Raw genomic sequence first — 25,352 nt, 5'->3', positions numbered from 1 at the left:
AGTGTGTGTGGAGGACCTGAGTTCCATCCCAGCATCCATGTAGAAAGCCTATAATCCTAGCACTAGGGAGGCCGAGACAGGAGGTTGGAGCTGAGGGACCTTATCTCAAAAAATAAAGTGGAAATTGATTGAGATAGACACCTAGCGTTGACCTTTAACCTCCACATGCACAGGCACATACATGCATGCATGTGCACCTACCCACAGGTGCCCACACACATGCATACACACCTAAAATTATTATCTGAAATCTTTGAGGAAAAAATGTTTTAGCTAAATTTATGGAGTTAGATTTAACCAGAAATCCTTTTTGTTGAAAATGTTCCTAAAATTAGCTGTTTCACTGTCCCACCCATTCTTGGAGCCAGGCTGGCCTTGAACTCATTGCACAGCTGTGGATGACTTTTATCTTTTTTTTTTTTTTTTTTCTTTTTGAGACATGGTCTTACTATGCAGTCCTAACTGGCCTGGAACTCCATATATAGAGCAGGCTGGCCTTGAACTCACAGGGATGAGCCTGCTTCTGCCTTCCGAGTTTTGGGGTTTAAAGTTGTCTGTCAGGGCCTGGCACTTGACCGTTCTGACTCCACCTACCAAGCACTAGGATTACTGTTGTGTGCCACTGTGCCCAGCTTCTGCCCTAGTGATTGCAATTCAATGAACATAAAATTTTGTTTTAGTGACTCGGTATGTAGAAATGCCATGAGATCTACATAGTTATTAAATACATATTGAGCATGTTATTGTATACGTCGTGAGCCTTGGAAGTCTGAAACAGCTCCGAGATAACCACTGCATTAGGAAATTGCATGTTTATTTCAAGAGGAGCCATAGTCTTGCCTTTGGGATTTTCTGAAGGTTTGAAAATGTTCAAAATCCCTAAACAAAACAAAAACACTTTTATACCCATAGAAATCTGTTACTGCCCTACAATAAGCAGTTGGGTTCTACTTGTTTATTTAAATGTCAAGAGAATTTAGGGACTGTCTTAGCACAAGCTGAAGTTGTAATGGTTAAAGTCTTCATTGAGTTAGAGAAAATTGGTTTGGGATATTTGACATTCCATTTCTGGAATGTGCTCCTGCCTTTTAAGTATGACTAAGCAGGTAACTGTGGGTTGGGGGTGGGGAGTGGGGGGCTGACTCCAGGGTGCCTTCCCTCTGGTGAAAGGCATTTTCTCCTAACAACTCCAGGGCCTTTTCACTTGGAGCCTCCTACTGGCTATGAAAATTATGGCCCTGTAAAGCTTGGTAGTTTCACAAACCAATAAAAAGGGGTGGCACAAGATTACCAACTCGACCAGTGTTATCACTGCGCTTTCCTGAAAGAAGGACATTTGCTCTAGAGAGTAGGAAAGATACACTCTTCGGTGTAAAGGATGATCCTTCAAGTGGGGTAACCACACAGCGCCTTGCTTTCCCGTGTGTTTCTAGCTGGTATTCAGGAGTCAGTGCACGAGCACCTTTCAGGCAAGGCTGTGGAAAGCCAGATTCACTGTGAGACGTCCCTAGTTTTAAGCTAGATTGCATTCATGGCACACTGTTGTCAAAAATGATGCAGTAGTTACACATGAATTAGGGAGCAGTTGGTAAACACAAATTTATTATCTTTCACACATATAACATGGGGGAGGGGAGGGCTGGAGCAATGGCTCAGCGGTTAAGAGCACTGGCTGGCTGTTCTTCCAGAAATATCAATTTATTATCTTTTACATATATAACAAGGGGGGGGGGTTGGAGAGATGGCTCAGCGGTTAAGAGCACTGTTCTTCCAGAGGTACCAGGGTTTAATTCTCAGCTCCCACATGGTATCTTACAACCGGCTATAACTGTAGTCCCATGGGATCCAATGCCTTCTTCTGGTGTGCAGACATTCATGTAGACAAAATACCCATACACACAAAATAAATAAATCTTTAAAAAAAACATGCACGCGTACATACACACACACACACACACACACACACACACACACACTGTTGAAGTAAGGGAATGTGCATACGCAGTAGTCTCTCCTATCTAGGGTATGCTTTGACTATACAGTTTGTTTTTTTTTTATTCTAAGCTGATGAATTTTTTATTATACTTTTATTATAAGTACATCCTGTCTCTCCCTAATGAGCCTGAATTTCTGAATATAAGCACTGTGTCTTCCCCTGCTTTCTATCTCTTATGTGCCGAGCACACAGGGGCCCGGATACATTCATGTTGGGTCACCGCAGGGCAGCTGTGCCGAGAGACTGTAATTGCTTTATTCCTTGTCAACTGAAATGTGTACTGTCAAGTTTACAGAGCTTTTTTTCCCCCTTAACTAGATAAATGTGGAGATGTCATTAATAACCATGTATTCACTTCTTAGGCATGAAGGAAATGATCCAGAATACTAGATGAACAAATTATAAATGGATGAAATTTTCGCACCACCGTCTCAGCATCAGATATTATCCATTGCTTGTGGGAGATGGCCTCCTCTTAGGTCAGAAATGGGGGACTCCAATGGGATATGAACACACTCTTTGGCCCTTTCTTTTTCCTCCCCTCTAAAAGCAAAACATACCTCCAAGGTGGTTACAGATTCCCTAGAAGACACGTGGTACCCCTCACCTGAGGTTTTCTAAATGTTACTTAGAAAACACTCATATTTTGTTTTATAGTATTAATAAACTCAGGTTGTTTGGTATGAGCTAGCCCGAGCTGAGATAATTAGTTAAAGTTAGCATTGGTTTTAGACACACACAGATGACATTTGGAGATGGGGATCAGTTGCTAGTTTCCCTGTATATTTATTCTGCAGCTTCAGATCAAGCAGAGGTTAGAAGGCTTTTTTTTTTTTTTTTTTTTTTTTTTTAAGATGGTTCTCATTATGTAGCCCAGGCTCCCTCACAGAGCTCCCTCTGCCTCCAGAGTGCTGGGATTAAAAGCCCCATGGGAAGTTAGAAGACTTGTATTTGAATCCTTGCTCTCAAATCTTAGTTCTCTAAGCTTCCTGCTTCATTAATGTGAGAGGTAATATGTATTCTCTACCCACCTGAGGATTTAACAAAGTAATATTATGCATGAAAATATTCTATGAAATAACACACAAAAGTCTGGTATATGGTTTTAACAATAAACATTTCCTATCTTGGATCCACGAAAGGTCTCTTTGGGGCTGGCAAGATGGTGTAATGGGTAAAAGTCCTTGCTGTGCAAGCCTGATGATCTGAGTTCGATCCCCTGAGCCCACAGTGTAAAGAGAAAGCTACTGTCTCCACAAATTTGCCCCCTGACCTCCACAGACATGCATCCTTACCAATGCACACAATAGGTAATAAAATAAAATCTCTTTCTCTGTCTCTGTCTCTGTTTCTGTGTATGTGTCTCTCTGTGTGTGTCTCTCTCTGTCTCTGTTTCTCTCTCTGTCTCTGTCTGTCTGTCTGTCTCTCTCTCTCTCTCTCTCTCTCTCTCTCACACACACACACACACACACACATACCCCTTAATCCTACAATGAAAGAATCTCATTATTTATTAGGTTAATTTTATTCTGTTAGGGTCCAGTTAGAACATGCCATCACGAATACTATGTGAATAAGGTCCAAACATGTTAACACAATGGTTGCCCATTAATAGATATAAAATTTGTGGTTTAATAAGAGGCCACTGGTGATGTTTTTAGGTTCTAAGGTATTTATGTGCTTCTTCACATTCTGATTTAGAGAGGTCTGAACTTGTTCTATTTTAAAAAAAAGCAGATAAGTGATAATTTCTTTGTGTTTTATTTTTAACTTGAAAAGTCCTTATCATCATGATTATTATGCTAGAAGATTTTGTAGTTCTTACATGAGAGCTGCTGTAGTATATATTGAACAGCTCGGAGTTGATGGGGATCCCTGGCTTTGACAGTGGATCTCGTAACACTTTTTATCCTTAGGTAATGTGTATATGAGGGGAAGGCAAGTTGGTAATTTCACCCTTAATTTAGAAATGGAGTGAGTTCTGGTTTCATAGCTTATGGTTCCTTTAGTTGCTGATTCGCTGCATGGTCCAGGAATGTGAGGCTGGCTTTGTACTACCTGGCTGCCTAGGTCTGTCTGAGAGCATAATTACACTTCCTAACCTGAAAGGCCTGAAGTGAGCAGGTAATAGATGTAAAGACGGTGAATTTTCTCCAGTCACCTGAGTTAGACATTAGAATCACTAAGTCATGCTGAAGAGCAGTGAAAGAGCCAAAGAATATCACAGATAGGCACATGACTCCTCCACCCGTCCCTGTAGCCACTTCCCAGCGAACAGCAGCAGCTGCAGGGAAGATAGACCCTTCTGAGATCTCTTACACCCACCCAATAACACACGCCTCCCCTGGCGTTCTGATCCTGCCTTTACTTGTTCACATGCAGCACTGGACAAATGAATGGTCCTGTTTCCTGTCTCATCTGCAAATGGGCATTGTAATAGCACCTACAGCATTATGGGGGCAGTTCTCTGGATTTGGGTAACATGTGAAATATCAGACAGAGCTGAAACCTGTACTATATAAAAATTAAGCAATATTAATATTAGTATTTTTCTTCTACAATTTAGTTTATGGTTCTCTTCGGGGTCATTGAATATGACCTATTGCTAGTATAGAGAGTTGAATTTTCCACATGTTTTGAAACATTCTACTAGCGCCTGTAAAATCCATTAACTTCTGAAATGATCTGCATTGCTGTTAACATGAATGAAATTGTGCAGTGGGGACAGAATGTAATAGTATTTTTCTGTCAGAGCCAGCAGTGACCCTGATGCAGTCTGACTTGTGTGAGTGAGCAAGTTAGTACAAATATAAACACTAGTCACTTAGATAAAAAATAACCTGACACTTCCCCTCCCCGCCGCCAGGTCATCATGGTCTTCCTGGCCAATGGATGGAAGAGAGAACATGAGTAGACACATGTTATGTATTTGAGACCATGAACATGACTAAACCCTTTTACATAGGGAAGCTATGTTATGGAATATGGGGTGAATGATAGGTGTCTGTGGTATTTAATTAATCCTTTGCGAGGTTTTCGCTGTTTGGTTTTTCTCTTTTCCTTTTTCTTTTTCTTATTTTATTTTATTGGAGACAGGGTCTCACTATATAGCCCTGGTTGGCCTTGGAACTCACTCTGTAGACCAGGCTGGCCTCATACTCACAGAGATCCACCTGCCTCTGCCTCCTGAGTGCTGGGATTAAGGTGTGTGCCACCATGCCTGGCTCTTCACTAGATCTGGATGCCTGTTGTTCAAGTTATGGCATTAATTTTATTGTTGGCTGTTTTATCTTAGTTGCCTTTAAAAATCCGTAGTTAATCAGGTATATCGGATAACTCATAGACTCAACCCCTATATGACTGTTCAGTTTTGGTTGTATTGCATGGAAATTTGTTTTTATGGATCCTTTTTAAAGCTATCTCTTGGTATCAAGGTCCTTTCCTCTGCTTCTGGTGTCATTTCTGATTTGCCGCCTGGTCTGTGGAGCTCATGCTTGCTAGAGCTGTTTTTGACGATCTGAGGGAAATTGCTTCTTTGCTGTAAGCCCTGCTACACGTAGGCGGTTCCATAGTCCAGCAGCATCCACGCCGGGTTTTTTTTTTTTTTTTTAAGAAATGCAGACTCTCGAGTCTTCCTCCAGCCTGGCTGAGTGAGAATCTGCATTTTAAGATCCCAGGTTATTTGTGTGAACTTGCGAAGCCTCATCTAGCTGCTTGCCTTTGTGTTAATTTCTCTATTTAGAGATCTTCTCTAGCTTACAAATTGTGCTTGCTGTGTTCTGGGTCATATAGCATGTCAAAATATTTTGTCTTTAGAGATGTAGGACATAATTGCAGTGTCTAGAAATGTTTTAATGTTTGTTAATAGGTTTAATTGGGGAAATTTTTCTTTTCTCTCTGCTAGGACATTCCTGGAGATCTTAGAAGCAGTTCTACCATGGAATCCATCTCTATGATGGGAAGCCCCAAGAGCCTGGAGACTTTTTTGCCTAACGGCATAAATGGTATCAAAGATGCAAGGAAAGTCACTGTGGGCGTGATAGGAAGTGGGGATTTTGCCAAGTCTCTGACCATTCGGCTTATTAGATGTGGCTATCATGTGGTCATAGGAAGCAGAAATCCCAAGTTTGCATCTGAATTTTTTCCTCATGTGGTAGATGTCACCCACCATGAAGATGCTTTAACAAAAACAAATATAATATTCGTGGCTATCCACAGAGAACATTACACCTCCCTGTGGGACCTGAGACATCTGCTTGTGGGCAAAATCCTGATTGATGTGAGCAACAACATGAAGGTGAACCAGTACCCAGAATCCAACGCCGAGTATCTGGCTTCGCTGTTCCCGGATTCCTTGATTGTCAAAGGATTTAACGTTATCTCAGCTTGGGCACTTCAGTTAGGCCCCAAGGATGCCAGCCGCCAGGTATGTGTGGCCTTAAATTTTATTATATGTCTGGTATTTTGTAGTCAAGTAAACCAGGTTCGAACGCACTTAAATGATTGTTTGAAAACTATGTAAGGTCACGTGACAACCACATTCCAACCTTGTAAAAGCATGTTTCTCTTCCCAAAAAAATGGTGGAAACTTGATAAAATGACGGATTTTTTCCGTAATAACCAGTTAATTAAAGAAAGGGTGGTGTTAGCTGATGTCTCATATGACCGTTACATTAATCCTCCAGAAGTTTTAAAAGCTGTAACATGTTCTTATTTTCCCCTCTTTCTGCCCCTCCTCCCCCCTCCCCCTTTCTGCCTTTGCTGTTTGGTAATACAGTATTCCATCTCCGGATGAAATAGGACTTCGTAGAACTCATAAGAATCCTAAAGAATAACCTTCGTGTTTTTCATAGATTAAGTTCTTATGGCATATGAAAAGTAAAGTCTGTTCTAAGCATGGAGCTCAGGCCGTGGGGCAGGTAGGCAGAGGTAGACCGGGCTTTTCAGATTCACTCTCAGAGTACAAGGCTCGAGATCACACTAGGGGTCACTCTTCACGGAGTCCACTTTGTGAAGGAAGTGGATGGCAGGTTCTGTAATGCTTCTGGAATGAGAACATCTATAAGAAAACACATAAGGAGGCCACTTTAGAGGCCCTTCAGAGCTGTGCTTAGGTCTTAAATCTGAGGGCTGTGGTAAAAGGACCTTCTCCTTTCTGCTCACAGAGACGGTTAATTATGGGGCTGGAGAGATGGCTGAGCAGTGAAGAGCAGATACTCTTCTTGCAGAGGGCAGGTGCTTGGTCCTCAGCAGCCGTACTGGGTGGCTCACAACTGCTTGTAGCTCCAACTCCAGGCCTCTGAGAGCACCTGCCCTCATGTGCACAAACTCACATTTATTATAGAGTGCGCTATCATTTTATTCTGTGTCAGGGTCATGAACTCTATATTGAGGACTTGCCATCACTGCGACACAAGTGCCTGGACTTGAGGGAAAAAGAGTGACTTTGCTCACAGTTCCAGCGGGTGTGGTCCACCATGACAGGGAAGATGATGGAGGAGAGCCACTCATGTCATGGGGCCGACAGCAGAGAAAGGGCGGACCCCATCCTGCTGGCTTTCTCCTTTCTCTTCATTTATTCATCCTGGACCCCAGCCCACAGGACGGTTAGCCCACCTTCACCGTGAATCTCTTCCTTCCTGCACTGCAGATGCCCTCAGACACATCTAAAAGTGTGCCTGACCTTGCCTTAGGTGGTTTCACATTCAAGCACAAGACAAGATTGGCCGACACAGGAACCACTCACTCCAAGTCTGCCCCCCTCTCTCTCTCTCCTTACGCCCTCTTGCTTTCAGTTTTTTGAGGCAGTCTTACACTTGAGTCCACACTGGCCTCAACCTTGTGGCAGTCTCCAAAGACTGGGATTACAGGCATAAGCCACCTCACCTGGCTCAAGTATTAAAACAGTGCAAGCTTTCCCCACCTCTGTGTCAGAGACCAGACCAGGGCAAGTCAGGCAAGCGCCTGATCATGAGCCGCACTCCAGCGGCTAGAGACAGTTCTTCCTTTCTTTTTTAAGAAAACATGTCCCATAAAATTGGCAAATTTGAGCCAGGGCCTATGAGACAAAGTTGACATAATCCTTTGCTCATATTCATGATCATTTTAATTTTTAATGGAAAAAAACCCTTCATGGAACAGTGATTAAATTCAAATTCAAAATGAGCTACAAGCTCCATCATGACAAGAGCCATTTAATTGGTACTTCATCATGCTTGAATGATGAACATTCATCAGCTTTGAATGTTTCACTTATAGTTCTAGATTTATTATATGTTATCATTTATAGGCTTTTCTCCATATACAGAAAAAGGGTTTACTATAATATGTTATCATTGATAGGCTTTTCTCCATATACGAAAAAAGGGTTTATTATAATATGTTATTATTTATAGGCTTTTCTCCATATAAGAAAAAAGAGTCTATCATAATCTGTTATCATTTATAGGCTTTTCTCCATATACAAAAAAAGGGCTTACTATAATATGTTATCATTGATAGGCTTTTCTCCATATATGGAAAAAAGGGTTTATTATAATATGTTATCATTTATAGGCTTTTCTCCATATACAAAAAAAAGGGTTTACTATAATATGTTATCATTGATAGGCTTTTCTCCATATAAGAAAAGAGTCTATTATAATATGTTATCATTTATAGGCTTTTCTCCATATACGAAAAAAAAAAGGGTTTACTATAATATGTTATCATTGATAGGCTTTTCTCCATATAAGAAAAAGGGGTCTATATAATGTTATTATTTATAGACTTTTCTCCAAATAAGAAAAAAAAAATTTGCTCCACTACTTCACACCTGCAATAAATTAATACCAATGCTTTCCTTATTTCTTTGCTACAAAAGGATTCCTATTTTAGAAATCCATATTTGTTTAATAGCACAGAGTTTATGATTCATAAAGCTGGCTGCCATCAGCTGAGAGTCAAAACCTGAAAGCTGAACGCTGTCTTGTCCCCTCTGTGTAAGTAAGTTTAGCATGCCAACAGTGCAGTGTGGCCTCTTTCAGGGCCTGTGCACAAACGTCTTCGGGGATATATTTGGGAATTTGTTTTCCTCAAACAGCACTAGAGACTTTGTACCAATATTTTTCTAGCCCTGAATGAGATGATCTTCCTATTCATAGTAGTAGCTCACTCCAGCAGTGAGCTGGAGGTTCAACAGGTACTTGTTGAATTTTCGACTATATTATAGCATCAAAGGGGTTTAAAGCCTCCTCACCCTACCTATGCCATCACTGGAGTTCCTATAGAGATGATAGATTTAGTCTCAGAAAATGGCAGTTCCATTCTGTTTAAGTTAATAGCCTTACAGAATCATCGTTTTACTTGTGAAGAATATAATTATCAAAAAAAATGAAGAAATTTTATATGCTCACCAGTGAAACAGTGTACCTGGAATTATTTAAGTGTTTTACAGATACATAATGAATTGGCATCTAAACGTAAAGATAAAGTGTATAAGGAGTCTGGCATCATGACACCGTTTGTACATTTTATCTGACAAGGCCACCACCTGGAGTCCGTGCCCATCTGCACTCTTGCTGGACAGCTCTGAGGGGCAGGGCTTTCCATCATTCTCGTAGGCAGAATCTCTACATTCCTACAACTAAAAGTTGCCCATAGAAGCAAAGATATCCAGCCTCACCCTTAGAAAGCTGGGCTGGGAGGAAATGGCCCCAGAGACCTCTGGGAGGGAGTGCCTTCACTTGCAGCTGCTGCGGACCCGGGTGCCCTACAAAAGCATACCTCTCTTCCAGCAGCCTCCTTCTCATGTGAACCTCTCCGAGCCTTCCAGATTTGCAGCTGGATTCTCTTCACGTTATTTTCTTCGTAGGGGGCAAAGACCCTTTTGTTTTTATTGCACTATTTTAAGTCTGTTTTAAGATACTAGTAAATCTTACCATAGTGTGATACTTTTGATTGATTAATCCATGGTTAAGATACTGTTTTAAAACTGTTAATAATGCCTATGGTAGGATTTACTGTAAGTCTGTTTAATAACTTGCAGTTAATAATCACTTTTTCTCATCTTCATGCACTGTTATCACTGGAAGTCATTAAACAATGCACCACAGGTTCAGTACAATTTGTGACTGATGGTTGGACTTTTATGCACCGGCGTGGTAACAAGCCTTCTGTTTTTCCTTACAGGTTTATATATGTAGCAACAATATCCAAGCTCGACAACAGGTTATTGAGCTTGCCCGTCAGTTGAATTTTATTCCTGTGGACGTGGGATCCTTATCGTCTGCCAAGGAGATTGAAAATTTACCCCTGCGACTGTTCACTCTCTGGAGGGGGCCAGTGGTAGGAGCTATAAGCTTGGCCACATTTTTCTTCCTTTATTCCTTTGTCAGAGATGTGATACATCCATATGCCAGAAACCAGCAGAGTGACTTTTACAAGATTCCTATTGAGATTGTGAACAAAACCTTGCCTATAGTGGCCATTACTCTGCTGTCCCTGGTGTACCTGGCGGGCCTCCTGGCGGCGGCGTATCAGCTTCGTTATGGCACCAAGTACCGCAGATTTCCACCTTGGCTGGACACCTGGTTACAGTGCAGGAAACAGCTGGGCCTGTTGAGCTTTTTCTTCGCTGTGGTCCATGTTGCCTACAGCCTCTGCTTACCGATGAGGAGGTCAGAAAGATACTTGTTTCTCAACTTGGCTTATCAACAGGTACTGAACGCGCTTGTTATTCATCTGGCTCTCGTGGCATGTCATGGCAGGAACTGTAAAATCGGAGTTACAACAGCATAAATTGATATATACTTCACAATGGCATTTTTCCTGGGGTACACTGAGGGAGCGGAAGTACTGTTTCTGTTTTATTTTTTTTTTAAGACAGGGTCTCTATGTATCAGCATATGCTGCTCTTCTGCATAGCTGTGCAGATATTAGAGAGGAATATGGTTTTTTTTTTTGGGGGGGGGGGCTTGTTTTGTTTGAGACAGGGTCTCACTGTGCAGCCCTCACTGGCCTGGAGGTTTCCACGTAAAGCAGGTTGGCCTCGAACTTGAAGAGACCTGCTGCCTCTGCCCTCTTGAGTGCTAGGTTTAAAGGCATGTGCCACCACACCCAGTGGACAGGAATTTAGCCAGAGCTTTTTCAACATAGGAGCCCAAGAGCTCTTTTGGGTTGTTGGTAGCAGTGGCTTTATTTATTTATTTTTTTAATTTAAGTCTGTTTGTTCACTGAAACTGGACAAAGTTAAGATGGTATTAAGACTGTGCTTTTCTCTGCCAGCAGATATATACTTAAGTCCAATTTTCAGCTGAATTTTCTTAACTTACGCTCCAATTATATTGTTTGTAGATAAACAGATAATACTAGAAGTATTCAGTATGCAGATTACCATAAATTCACAGTTAAGTCAGACTGGATTAATATGCAATAGTGATACAAAGGAAGGATTTTTAGAAAAATATTGCAAAAGAATGAAACCGGAGCTGGGAAGGTATATTAGGGAGTCATTCAAGTGGGCAGATATTTCAGCTCCACAGAAGCTTATCCCGAGGAAAGTTTGGTTTCCAGGAAAGAAAGGTTAAGAAGAAAGTGGAATCGCCCCTGGGTGAGGACGAAGGGAGCTTAGAAGTCCAAGTTAAACTTGTAGAACATACCCCAAACATTCAGCCACAGTTATAGGAACCTGTAGAAGCACCTCGGATCCGAGTCTGACTACAAATGCTTCTTTTCTGTCCCGTGAGAACTAGTCAGTTGGCGTTCCTCGGTCTAGGGCGTTCCTCGGTCTAGGACTCGGGGCCTCTGCAGTAGTGACTCACTGTGGACATGATGGCATAGGCTTGTCCCCTCTTTACAGGACAGAAAAGGAGGGTGCATTAGTCCTGTTTCAATTTAACATTCTCTCTTTTCTCTACATCTGGAATAATACTAAGTACAGGTTCTCCACAATGGCTCATTATACTGAATTAATACTCCTTAATTAATACATTTTAAACATGATCATAAATGGCCTGGCTCTTCTTAGGCCAAGAGTAAACGGTGTGTAGAATCAGCTAACGTTCTCTGAAGTAAAGGAAATTCACATTTGTTTTTTTGTTTTGTTTTGTTTGTTAGGTTCATGCAAATATTGAAAATGCTTGGAATGAGGAAGAGGTTTGGAGAATCGAAATGTACATCTCCTTTGGCATCATGAGCCTGGGCTTACTGTCTCTCCTGGCAGTCACTTCAATCCCTTCGGTGAGCAATGCTCTAAACTGGAGGGAATTCAGCTTTATTCAGGTATGTGGGGTTTGGTTTGGTAACACATCGGACAGCATAGAATTTCATTGTTAAGTTCGATGTTAAATATGTTCCATCTGAAAAGAGTGCCTTTGAGGCCGTGGTCACACATCCAGTTCAGGCAGCACATGAGGCTGGAGGCCGGATTCCAGCCACTCTGGCTGGTAAAGGAAAGGCCATTAGAAGGCAATCATGGTAACGCCTGTGATGTTGTGGAATAAAAGGGGAGGAGTGGGCTTAGGTCAGATGTGATGTTGAAAGTCAATTCACTTTGACTTTTTAAAAAAGATTTACTTTCACAAGCACTTTGCTCACGTGTTCATCTGTGTACCATGTACATGTCTGGTGCTCACAGAGGGCAGAAGAAGGTGTCAGATCCGATGGAACTGAAGTTTTGGACCAGTTGTGCACCACCATGTGGGTGTTAATCAAACCAGGTCCTCTGCAAGAGCAAGTGCTCTTAACCACAGAGCCATCTTTCCAGCCCCCAAAAGTCAGATGATGATGATGATGATGATGATGATGATGATGATGATGATTATTTTGGTTTTTTTGAGACAGGGTTTCTCTGTGTAGCTTTGGAGCCCGTCCTGGAACTCACTCTGTAGCCCAGGCTGGCCTCGAACTCACAAAGATCCACCTGCCTCTGCCCCCTGAGTGCTGGGATTAAAGGCGTGTGCCACCACCGCCCGGCAAAAGTCAGTTTATTATTAGTCAGATGAACTCACATGCACACACCAGTCACAAGCACTGTCCAGCGAGGTCACTATGCTAATGGGTTGTGACAACCAACTGCATTTGTGAATCTTGTTAATGTATTTTACTTTGTCAGTCATAAACCAATGCACAGGAGTACCAGTAAAGAAATCAAAGAATACTTGTGTTCTTTAAAAAGTTAAATGTTCGCTGGGCGGTGGTGGCACACGCCTTTAATCCCAGCACTCGGGAGGCAGAGGCCGGCGGATCTCTGTGAGTTCGAGGCCAGCCTGGTCTACAAAGCGAGTTCCAGGAAAGCCGCAAAGCTACACAGAGAAACCCTGTCTCGAAAAAACCAAAAAAAAAAAAAGTTAAATGGTCACCTCCATTAATATCTGTATAAACATATTTACATACTTTAAATATATATTAAATTTGGATTCTAGTTATATGGTCACAATCTATATTTCCTGATCCAAATGGTATACAGCACAATATATACAATATATATAGTAGAATCCTTTGATAGTGTATTGTCTTATTTTATTCCTTGCTTGGTGACTTTTTTTTCCCTGGAGGAGCAGGGAGGTGTTATGACAGGGTTTCTCTGTGCAGCCTTGGCCATCCTGGAACTCACTCTGTAGACCAGGCTGGCCTCAAACTCATAGAGATCTACCTGCCTCTGCCTCCCCAGTGCTGGGAGGTGTACATCCTCATGCCTGGCTGCTTGAGGACATTTTTAAATAATATTTTTATATATTTGAAAGTGCCATACATGTATACAATGTCATTTTATTATATACACTCCTGCTACTTCCCTCCAACTCATCCCTTTTTTAAAGTCATGCAAAAATTTTATTGAAACGAAGGACAACCCTTGTCTAAATTCCTTTTCTCCATTTGAAGAGAGGGGGATGGGAATACTTTCCCAACTACGAGTTTATCACGCCAGAAAGGAAACAGAAGGCTTTCTGATAGAAGGTTCTAGACAGACACCCATCATCCTAACGTTAGCCGACTAATTGCCTTCTAGAGAGCCGACATTTTCCTAGTGAATGTAGACATTACATCACTATACTAATGTGCTATTACTTTTATGTAATATAAACTAGTTGACATTTAAGTAACCTTAAATGTAGGGAATTGGGGAGCTGAAAACAGTAACCTTTTAACCTATAAAATAACTGACTAAAATATTTTTAGTCATCTCACTCAGTTGGTCAGTAACCACGTTTGAATTGTTTCTTATATTACATATTAATACTCTAAGTTTTATAATATTTTCTTATTAAGTAGTGTCTATGTGTGTTATATATACTCAAAAGATCACTCTTTGAGCGGAGCGGTGGTGGCTCACGCCTTTAATCCCAGCACTTGGGAGGCAGAGACAGGCGGATCTTTGTGAGTTCAAGGCCAGCCTGGACTACCGAGTAGTTCCAGGAAAGGCTCCAAAGCTACACAGAGAAACCCTGTCTCAAAAAACCAAAATAAAAATAAAAATAAAAAGATTACTCTTTGGTATTTAATGTTGTATATGTTTTGTGCACATACCTACATACCTATAGACACCTATATATACACTGTTAAATGGTTGTTATACACAACATGCAGCAGTTTGGATAACTTTCACCACTATTTTGCCTATTTGTTGAGACAGAGTTTCACTATACAGCCTGGGCCGGCCTCAGACTCACAGTGTAGATCGGGCTGGCTTTGAATTTGCAGTCCTCTTCCCTTGTCCTCCCCAGTACTGGGATCACAGCCGTGTGCCATGGCAGTTGTACAACCGTTATAAAGCATATGGATGCCGTGCAGATCTAGACCATTAGAGAAAAGTGTAGAATCAGTCCTAAGGACATAAACAAAAATATAAAAGTGGTATTAATTATAGTTGAATAAATTTGCGATCAGAATGATCAACACAAAGGAGTGATTATACATACCCATTTAATAAAACATTGCACAACATTAATGATATGCTTTCATTTTTAATGGCATGGAAATGCTTGTGTTCTACTAAATTAACTAATGAGACTATTCAGCTTATGTGTTACGGCCTGATATGTGCAAGATTGGAGCACTGCAAATAAGTGTATATGAAATTCAGGAAACGGTCTTAAATTGCTTGATTCAGATGATAGTAGGTCAGTGACTTAAGATTAAACAGGAGCAGTGTATATGCATAGGCTGTTATGTGCCTGAGTGATGTATTTCCTTTTTCCCTCTCTCAAGTCCACGCTCGGCTACGTTGCTCTGCTCATCAGCACTTTCCACGTGTTAATTTACGGATGGAAACGCGCTTTTGCAGAGGAGTACTACCGCTTTTACACCCCACCCAACTTCGTCCTTGCACTTGTCCTGCCCTCGATTGTCATTCTGGGTAAGACGATCTTACTCCTCCCATGCATAAGCCGAAAGCTCAAAAGAATTAAAAAGGGCTGGGAAAGGAGCCAGTTTCTAGAGGAAGGCCTGGGAGGAACAGTCCCGCATCTGTCCCCAGAGAGGGTCACGGTGATGTGACGAAAAGAGATGCTCATGGTGCCATATACACTTCTCTCATGCCATCGCTTCACGACTCCCTCCACGCTCCCAGTAAGTGGACTGTCAGTGTGCTGTAGTGTGAAACCTGGCAGTGAGATTTCAGCTGAAATAGTGATAGGATTTTCTTCAAGTTCAATTTTATAAATGTCATATTTTGCCAACATGAGATTTTGTAGCCCACGTGTGTTGTTACAATCTAGGAATATTTTCTTTTGTGCAACTGTAACAGTATTGCTATTTTAACTATATTGCATAATCAGGCAGAAATATCTGTAGTTGATAATATAGAGCGTTTAGAACACTTGGCAAACCAGCAGGATTTGAAGCTTTTAATGTTACTCAGTGGATATACTTTTTCTTTGAGGCTAAAGATTTTAATTATTACCCAGTTTAAGAAGCAGAAATGCATAATTATGTATTATTGAGGAGGGACACAATGTATTAGCATCTAGGGTGCACAGGAGCAATCTTATACCGTCATAAAATGGGACTGGAAAAATAGCATTAATTATACAAAGCAGTGTGAGTGTATGAGCACACACAAATTACAGACGAACCTGAAATCGTATTTAAAATGCACTGGAGATATGAAATGAATACTGCTAACGCACAACTCATGAGAGCTTTATTTTCTTATGTTACAGAGCAGTTTCTTTTCATATTCATGTCAATCAGGGAAAGGACTCCATGACTAGGCCGCTCGGGCTGTTATTTTGAATATAGTTCTACAATACCAACCCCAGGAATTGTAGAACTGTCCGTAATGTCTGCACACGGTCCCATGTCAGGTCGTGTTTGTTACTCTGGCCAGCCACCACTCTTCCTGAGTGGGATTTTACTGATGTCCACTGAGGGAATGTGGCCTGGCTCTCAACACTTGTCCCATTTAATATTTACAACAGACCCATGAAATAGTTATCTTCATTTTACATGTAGGGAAACTGGAGGATAGAAAAGCTAAATTTGCCTAAGGTCACACTGGGAAGAGGTAGCAGGGTGAGCAGTCATGGCCAGGTAGTCATCCTTCAGAAGCCGTCGTTTTTATGAAACATCAGGATATACCACCCCTGCCCCATCTCCAGGCACTACATTCATGATGTCAGTCTGGATGTTTTCTCTCTTGTATAGCCATTGACAGTCTTTAGAGTACATTTTGTGCATCAAAGGATGTATAGAAGTATCTTAATCATAATTTTATTATTCCTGGAGCCCACAATAGCACAGTGCCTCCCTGTGCAGTGAAGGACTGAGCAGGGAGAGAGTCAGAGCAGTACAGATGAACTGTTGAGATCCTGCAGCTCTTCAGAAATTCCCACCAGCTGGCCATGTCCTCTGCTCTTCCTGGGAAACCCTCCTGCTTCACTACCATTCATTAGGAAGCTGTTTATAAGCACGGAGGAGAATAGGACAAGTGGCTAGTTATAGATCTACTCCAGAGACATATAATCATGGAGATTATTCATACAATTTCTCAGTGCTGGTAGTCCACGTGTAAATTGTATTTTGTTCAAACTTTGGGATATACTGTGTTTTCTCCATTTGTTCCTTATTATAGTACAAAGTTATAGATAAGATGTAATTATATGTGTTCTTCAGAAAACTATATCATTTTTAAAGTTACCTACTGACTCGAATCCAACCATCAAAAATAAAATGACTCTTATTTTTGTGGAACCTGTCTTTCCCACCAGTGTCTTTTTCTGTTCCTGCACTGTTAGTCTGGAAAATTACCCACTATTCTTTGATGATTTCTTGGTGAACTGTAATATTGAACACCCTATTTTCATTATATTGATCATAATCATGAATTCTTAGTAGGAACACATATAGTGATGGCTTTTTAACAGTAATTACCTACAAGCTGGGTGTGATGGCGCACACCCTTAATCTCAGCACTCAGGAGGGAGACGCAGGCGGATCTCTTGTGAGTTAGAGGCCAGCCTGGGCTACAGAGTGAGTTCCAGGACATCCAGACCTATAGTGAGACTGTGTCTAAGTAGATACCTACATACACACATACCAATACTGTCATGAATTAGTGAAAATAGCAATGTGTTTTCAATACTTGCTTACTTCTTAAACTTCATTCTAAGACAATTTAATGTGAAAATACAATGAAGTATTTCTAAAAGTTAGATGATTAAAGTACATTGTTATATATGTTAAGTTGCCCATAATATAAAGTTACTGCTATTATACATACATGGGATCCTTGGAAATATAAAATTATGTAAAAACTACAATTATATTTCAAATGACACTTTTTCTTTGGAATGCTACAAAAATGGAATAATTTTAGTTTTAGAGTAAATGTAATATAGTCATTACAATTCTAAATGTTGCAAGTCCCCTCTCACAATGCATATCTATTTATTGACTTTCAGTGGGCACAGACACCTCTAGACAAGCCTGATGAACTGAGGCTGTCCCAGGGATGATGTGTTCTCTCCTCCCTCTCCGTCTCTCTGTCTCTCTCCCTCTCCCTCTCCCTCTCCCTCTCCTTCCCTCTCTTTCTTTCTCTCTCTCTCACACACACACACAAAATAAATGAAATACAATTAAAATTTTTTTAGGGGTGAGGGAGGGTAGGGAAGATTTTTAGAGAAGAGTGAAAATTTGTTTATTAATTTATGTTTTGAAAAGGATGAATGAGAAAATGATAGGAATGTAGAAAACATAATCTGTCTTAATCCTTTGTAAAGACAGCCACATAATTTTTCCTATGAGGAAAAAAACCCATATAACATGTATCATGCTACTTAGCTTTTGTGAAGAGTTCATGTCTCCTTTATTAGGAATATTTAAAACCACATTTAAATATAAATATATTCATATTAACATCTTTTTAAAGAAGATATGCTAAAATTTAGCTCAGATAACCTACATGAGATTTTTATTTAAATTTTAAAACATTATAAAGTATGAATAAATTATCATTACTTATCAGAGCTAATTATTTTGTATAATACAGAGAGTGGCTGATGAGTTCATGTTAAACTTCCTGATTATTTTCTTAAACATCAGCATAACTTCAAATTGACTGAAAAATTTTACTTTCAAAATTAATTTGATAATGATAAAAATATGTTCCTACTTTGTCAAATTATGAAAATTATTTTTTAAAGGGGATTCAAGAATATATTTAACCCAATCCACATAGTGACTTCCAGGCCAGGGCTATGTAAAGAGACCCTGTCTCAAAACATATTTTTTTTCCAGCTTTTTCTATTATTCATTTCTTATGTAATATGACAAAAGTTTTAATTTAAATTTTTATGCCATTAAGCTATTTAGTAATATATTCTATAATGTTCCCTCTCAAAATGAGGTTTATTTATAAAATTTAAGTATTTCACATGGCATTTAAAATATAAGTACTATAAATGTAATTTGGAACTGTACTGTAAACTAATTATACCTGTATCAGTCTATAAAATCCTGCTTTGAAATGTGCAAGCAGAATAAAATAGAAATTGTTTTGTAAATTGAGGACAAAGCAATGTCACACGTAGTGTAACGTACCTCAGTCCAGTGTTACGGCTCTGTGTGATGTCAGGAAAATGAGTTGCTGGACCTGCACTGTGCAGAACTGAGTAGGGCAAATTCTGGCATATGTTCAGTCTTGGTAATTACCTAAAATGAAGTGCAGCGATTTTAGGGGACATTGTCTGTTCTTCTGAACTTCACAGGAGTGAACGGGTTCTTCAACACTTTTGAGTGTGACAAGATGATAAAGTGCTTAATTTTTGGGTTCTAGCCATATGATACTAAAACAGTGTTTCTCTTTAGCTTAACGTGCATACTAGAGATTGTTGGGCTGTTTTTTAAGTTTACAAATCACTAAATCTCCACTGTGCACAGATCTGCAATGAAGACAGACCAGGAGACTTCCCAGTAGCTTAGGGACGCTCCTGGTAGCTAGATGAGCTGAGGTAACTCACAAAAGCAGGTGCTTTATGGAATTATTTTCACAGAGATTTCCTTCCAAGGTTTTCCACAGTTGTGCAGGTTTTCATCCTTCACAGTCTGCTCTCCTCACTCCTGAGCTGCTGAGGACTGCTGTTCACCCCTCTTGGAGCGAGGTGTCCTTGTGACTGGTCTCTGACTGACTGAGAGGTATCCCTGTGATGAGTGCTGGCCTCTGAGGACTACTCTAAGGAAAGTGGCATGTGTTCTTTATGGGCCCTTCTGTCTGGCTAATGAGGTTGTGGATAAACATCTGTCCCCAGAGGGTCAAGACAACACTCCGAGGCAGAATCGAGGCTACTAGAAAACAGACAAGTCCCTGCTTCTTCCTGTGTTTAAACAGTTACAACTGAATTTCTGTGTTCTGTGAAATCTAAGTTGTGTCCTTTCCAGTTCTTTGTGACAGTGTTCATTTAGCATTCTTGAATAGGTTAGACTGTAATAATTCTTACTTTTAAAAGATTTTAAAGGATAATACACAATTTACATTAAAATTAATATTCTATTATTAATTAATTATACTTGGTTTTTGCCTTTATCATTAGCTATTTTGTATTGGTGTGTATCATTTTCTTTGTACAAAATGTCCTTGTGTGTATTCATTTTTGCTAAAGGCTTTGTCCTGTAAAATATTGTTAACAAATTGTACACCATGATTTTATGTCATTCTCCTAGATCTGCCTTATAAACATTTCAATAAAAAGTATTATTTAATGTTTTAATTTTGCTTTTTTAATCTTACTAGTTTGAATATTTGATGGAATTTATCTAATTTTGGGGTCGGTTTTTTTTTAACTTTTTACTTATTCTTTGTGTCTTTCACATCATGTCTCCCAAGCCTGCCTATCTCCCTCCCCTGCCAAAATAAAACAAAATTTAAGAGAAAAAAAAGGAAGAAGGGGGAAATCCCTTTATGGAAGCTGCAGTGTGACACAGTGAGTCACACAATAAACCCCTTTATCCATACGTTTTTACATGCAGTGGTTTATCACAAAGAATCATCGGTCGGGTTCGAGGTCCCTGGCTCAGCTGTACCATCAGCGCTGGGCCCTCACTGGGACACTTCCTGGACATCCTGTTGCTGCTTTGTATTGTGGAGATTCTGCAGCCCTGGGTCCACAGGGCTGACACCCACCTTACCCCCCACCCCTCTCCCCCCACCCCCGTGTTCCAGAAGATCACAGATGGGGTGGGCCAACATATAACCCAGGTTCTAAGCCAGGGTAGTTGCAGGGTTGGTCAGTCCTCCAGCTCTCCCCTGTCTGCGCCACCAGGGTGAGCTCTCCAGCGTTGCCCTGGCTAGTTCACCGCTTGCAGTGATGAGGGGCAGGTCTAGTTCTCCAGCTTTCAGGTTTCATGTCCTCAGGGTTGGTTCTCCCACACCTACACCTTCAGGGCCAGCTCTGCTGTGTTGTCCAGGTAAGGTGCGGGGGAGGGGGGGCGGGGCACTCTCCCAAGTGCTGCAGCTGATGAGGGCCGGGACAGCTCCCCCACCTACTTCAGCATTGATGGGTTTCGGTGCGGATCTCTCCACCCATGCATGCTGCCTTACGGCAGATGAGGGGAGGGGCTAGGTCTCCATGCTCGCGTGCTGAGGCTTGGCTCACCTGTGCTGTCAACAGGGTCAGCTCCACCGTGCTGCCCAGATGAGGTGCAAGGCCCGCTTTCCCGAGTGTTTCAGCTGGTAAAGGAGTCAGTTCCCTGGCCAACTGGAGGCGGGAGCGGGGAATCTGGGAGGACATCTCTCCCTCGCTCCCACCACCACAAAGCAGATGAGGGAGGCAGGACCAGCTATTGGTCCTTGATTTTAAAAAGATATCCAGAAAGCAATCCAACTGATAGTTTTGCTTGGGTATGGGACTGTTTTTACACAAGTAGTCATTTTTAAAAAAACCTCTATTTAATGAAGATTATTTCATTTCATTGAGCATTTTTAGACGAGGATACCTACAATATTTAAGCTATCCTGCAAGCCAGGAATATAGTGTTAGCTGTTACTAAGTGTCCAGTGTCTAATACAGTATGTTCCATGGCAGATAAAGAGACATGACTCATTTTTTAGAAAATTATGCTGTTCATCTCTTCTTTGACTATTTCTTCCTGCCCAGACCTCACGTCCCTCCCTATCACTGCCTCCCCTTCCTGGCTTCCCTCCTGGCCAGTGGCCCAGAGCTGCCCTGTCTCCCAGGAAGGAGTTGCTAGGGTGCTGCCACCCACTGCTTCATGATGAGTTCTATCCATGCAGCAGGTCCGGAGAAACTGACATCTGTGGATCTGCATGAAGATGCTTGAGTGTGTATCCTGACAGGATCACCAGAATAAAATTCTCAGTTAAATTTGAATTGCAGACAATAAATAACCATTTACTATTAATATTTTAAGTGTGGTATAAGTTTTACATGGCCCTTTTCCCCCCCTAATGTGTCAACCCAAATGAAGGGTAAAATTTGACCAAGTAGATACAACATGAAATTGAGCTAGTAGATATATTATCCATTCATTTCCTCCAGATGGAATGTTCCAAAGTACAATTCAGCAGACCTTCGTGGAAATAACCTACAAAACCAAGCAATTAACTATACATGTTCAAAAGCCATGACAAGTTTAGTAACATCTATTTTTCCCTTTCTCTGTCCAGGAATAACAGTCCCAAATAAAGTGATGATAACTGCTGTGTGTTTATGGACGGCTGAGGAAACACAGTAACACAGGTGGAATTGTTGAATGATGAAGTAGGAAATAAATGGGTTTTGCGGCTTTATGCATAAGACCCTGCAAACTCAAAATCCAGATGTGTTGAGAGATCCGATGGCAGATTCATACCGATCAAATGTATAGAGTAGATATTAAATTAGCACAGAAATTTACTGACACTCTGAAAAATATCAGTTCTACAGGTGATAATACCAACATGGCTTTAACTACACATAGCGTATTCTTTAGTCTGTCCATAAGAATTCAGATTTTAATTTAAAAGATGATGGGATTTATTATAGACTGAATTGTGTCATCCAAAATTTGTATGTTGAAGTCCTAACCCCCATTGCCTCAGAGTATAACTGTGTTTGAGATTGGCCTTTAAAGAGATAACTGGGGTGAGATCAAATGGGTGAGTCTTAATCCAGTATGACTGGCATCCTTTTGAGATTAGAATACAGGCGTGGACAGAGGGAAAACCATATGAAGAAAAGAGCAGGTCAAGAAGAAAAGTCTACACAAAACCTTGATCTTGATCTTCCGGTCTCCAGAACCGTAAGAAAATCTCTGTTTTACAGCCACCTGACCCATGACATTTGTTACTGCAGACTTCACGAACAAATACAAGGACCATGAAATCAAAACAAGTGAAATGATTCATACAGCTGGAGTAACTGATGTATAAACGTTCTGGTGAACCCTGCTTTGCAATAAAGACCTGTATCGTGTAATCACAATACATAGTTCATACTTGTAAATGCTCAGGATTTTTTTTCATTTTTCACAGTATCAAAAAACTAAAGATTGATCACTTACATCATTTGTCCAGTACACATGAACGGTTTCCCCAGCCTCTCCTTGCAGTCTAGATTACTGTTGATACAGTTTTTACTTGAATAACTGACGTCAGGGGTAGCCATTCCACTGGTCCTTCCTGTTCCTTGTCTTAGGCCTCAATCTCCATGAGTGGTCTGCCGAAGAGAGATGACTACTTTTTAGGCTTGCAACCACAAGCCGATCTGAAAGACTATTTAAAACTCAGAAGTAAATTAAATTCCAACTTGATACGTATTTCTTCTATTATAAATTTCCCCCAAGCTAACCCATTACATTAATAATATTTTGTATGCTATGAAATTTCTTTATTTAAAATAAACTACTCTATAACTGTCTCTATAAGTAATAATGTTTGTTTGAACATTTAGAGCATGCAGCATCAGGTTAAAGAGAATTAAATAATGTTTGTTTGAACATTGAGAGCATACAGCATTAGTTTAGAGAGAATTAAATAATGTTTGTGTGAACATTTGGAGCATACAGCATCAGTTTTGAGAGAATTAAATTCATATGTATTTTAAAGTACTTACAAAATGTTAATTCATGATGAATAATTGCAATTTTGCTAACTTGCTAATTAGGCAGGGTGCAAACAAAATCAGAAGAACTACATTGATATGATATTTTGTTTATTTAAGTATATACTTAACTTTCTTCACTACTTGTAAATGTACAAATTGTATGTAGATTGACATACTGAAACTCGTCTTACATCTACAAGTACTCCTAAGAAAATAATTCCTATCTTCATGGTGTCAAATTCTGCAGGATTGCCAACATATTGAAACATGTGTATTCTCTAAGTAGATCTTATTTCTCACATTTCTCTACTATTTACCTATTGTTGAAGTAATTGGACATCTCAATAGTCCTTTCATCCATCTGTGTCTGCATTATTATAAGAAAGGATCAATAATTAAAATTAAACCCACACACTTAAACAGTTGAAGTTCTTAAAAACTTAAATCTTGGTGCATTTCTGGGGATAAAATAAAACAAATATTGTCACTTAGACAATTGGCAAATAGAATAGTCCAAGCCAGTCTCCCCCCTCCCCCCCCCCCGCCATTTTGAGATGTCTAAGATTGGTAAAACTACCCCAAAACAAAAATGATGAATACACACCATGAGCGTCTTAATTTTTTGTGTACATTTGTTAAAATGGGAATTCTGATTCAGTATTTACACCAGGAGGTCCAAAATTCTGTATTCCTGGCACGCCTCTATGAATCACCTACTCATGAAGCCCAAGGTACTCACTTTGAATAGCAAGGATCTAAAGAATGTTTACTTTGAATAATTGACAAAATGCTTTAATTTTACCTTAGATCAAAATCTAAAAGTAATGTTTAATCCTTGAAATTTTAAAGAACATTTATTGAGTAACTAGTATGCTCTTGACAGGACCAAAAGTGTGGTCTTTAGAGCAGAGGCATCAGCATCACCTGTGAACAAGCTATAAACACAAGCCCGAGCCACGTGAGGTGTTCACACCGTGCCTGCATCGCCAGCTGAGGACACATAGCTGCATCCTTTCTCAGCATTTCACAGGCATGAGTGGTTGGGTACAGATCTCAGTAAGATAATTGTCCTTGATTTTAAGAGTCTAAGTATCATAACATGGTTGGGCTGCTTTGAAAAAAAGCATACCACACAATATGGCACCCAACACAAGAGAAGAAATAAAGGTTTCCTCTCCAAAATCTTGTAAGCCCAGTTTCATGGGGAGTTAGCTTTCTGAAGATAGTGGTGTGTGTAGTTAATTCTCTACCCAGGTGATTGGGATGAAGTATACAACTTCCATCCCTGTTGCTTCTCAACCTGCCAATGAATAAAATATATGCCACCGTAGGGAAAAAAAAATTACAAAGTTGGACTGTTGATTTGCCAGGTGAGAGAACCCACCTGGCAAAGAATTTAATTTTTTTTCTCTGGTTGCAAAATTTGAACTTCTCACCCTAGGCCATACTAGGCATCCAACATCAGGGGTTCCAGCACTCCAGACAACCATTCTACTGCTTGAAAGCTTCCCGACACTGTGCGACGCCTCATTTGTTTGTCTAACTGTCAAGTTAGGCCACTGAAGTACAAGTGAGGCAAACCTGGGAATTTAGACTAAACTGACCAGTCCTATCACTGGAGAGGTAAGTGGTCAGCTTTCAACACCGTGCCAATCACATCCCTCCGAATGCATCCCACCTCCAGCTTTTATTCCTCCGCCCCACACAGGCCCTTATCAAGCAAGGGTGGTCTCCAGGAGACTGAAACTCTAGGTGCATACCGCGATCTGTCAGTGGTCTCCTTTGTCTCCCAGTCGCACACCCGCAGACCATCCTTGGGCAAAGTTTGGCTCTCCCAG

At 40.5% G+C, this 25,352-nt stretch overlaps 1 protein-coding gene and 1 long non-coding RNA gene across 3 annotated transcripts; one reads left to right on the top strand and one right to left on the bottom strand.

Annotated features, from left to right (window-relative positions):
• The first annotated feature begins 5,933 nt into the window (after positions 1-5,933).
• On the top strand, positions 5,934-20,179 carry Steap2 (STEAP2 metalloreductase). Its single transcript, XM_016005660.3, has 4 exons — positions 5,934-6,422; positions 10,166-10,693; positions 12,092-12,256; positions 15,185-20,179. The coding sequence occupies exons 1-4, from the start codon at positions 5,934-5,936 to the stop codon at positions 15,470-15,472; spliced, it is 1,470 nt and encodes a 489-aa protein (XP_015861146.1). The 3' UTR covers positions 15,473-20,179.
• LOC121827845 (uncharacterized) lies at positions 8,088-25,350 on the bottom strand. Of its 2 annotated transcripts, XR_006070120.2 has the most exons (6): positions 25,275-25,350; positions 23,832-23,881; positions 22,973-23,127; positions 14,647-14,801; positions 11,635-11,826; positions 10,487-10,746 (listed from the first exon to the last, which is right to left on the bottom strand). It is a non-coding gene; the product is annotated as an uncharacterized LOC121827845 (long non-coding RNA). The 2 variants fall into 2 exon arrangements; XR_006070119.2 differs by lacking the exon at positions 23,832-23,881 and having other exon boundaries at positions 8,088-10,746.
• Positions 25,351-25,352: the final 2 nt, after the last annotated feature.

The sequence above is a fragment of the Peromyscus maniculatus genome, chromosome 3 (assembly GCF_049852395.1).
Source record: "Peromyscus maniculatus bairdii isolate BWxNUB_F1_BW_parent chromosome 3, HU_Pman_BW_mat_3.1, whole genome shotgun sequence".
In the NCBI taxonomy this organism is placed as follows: domain Eukaryota; kingdom Metazoa; phylum Chordata; class Mammalia; order Rodentia; family Cricetidae; genus Peromyscus; species Peromyscus maniculatus.
The sequence above is the reverse complement of the archived record's forward strand: the minus strand, read 5'-3'. Positions and strand labels throughout refer to the sequence as shown.

Coding starts and splice junctions, on each gene's coding strand:
- Steap2 (XM_016005660.3), top strand. CDS start 5,934: ATGGAATCCATCTCTATGATGGGAAGCCCCAAGAGCCTGGAGACTTTT. Junction 6,423..10,165: donor CCAAGGATGCCAGCCGCCAG/GTATGTGTGGCC, acceptor TTTTCCTTACAG/GTTTATATATGTAGCAACAA. Junction 12,257..15,184: donor GGGAATTCAGCTTTATTCAG/GTATGTGGGGTT, acceptor CCCTCTCTCAAG/TCCACGCTCGGCTACGTTGC.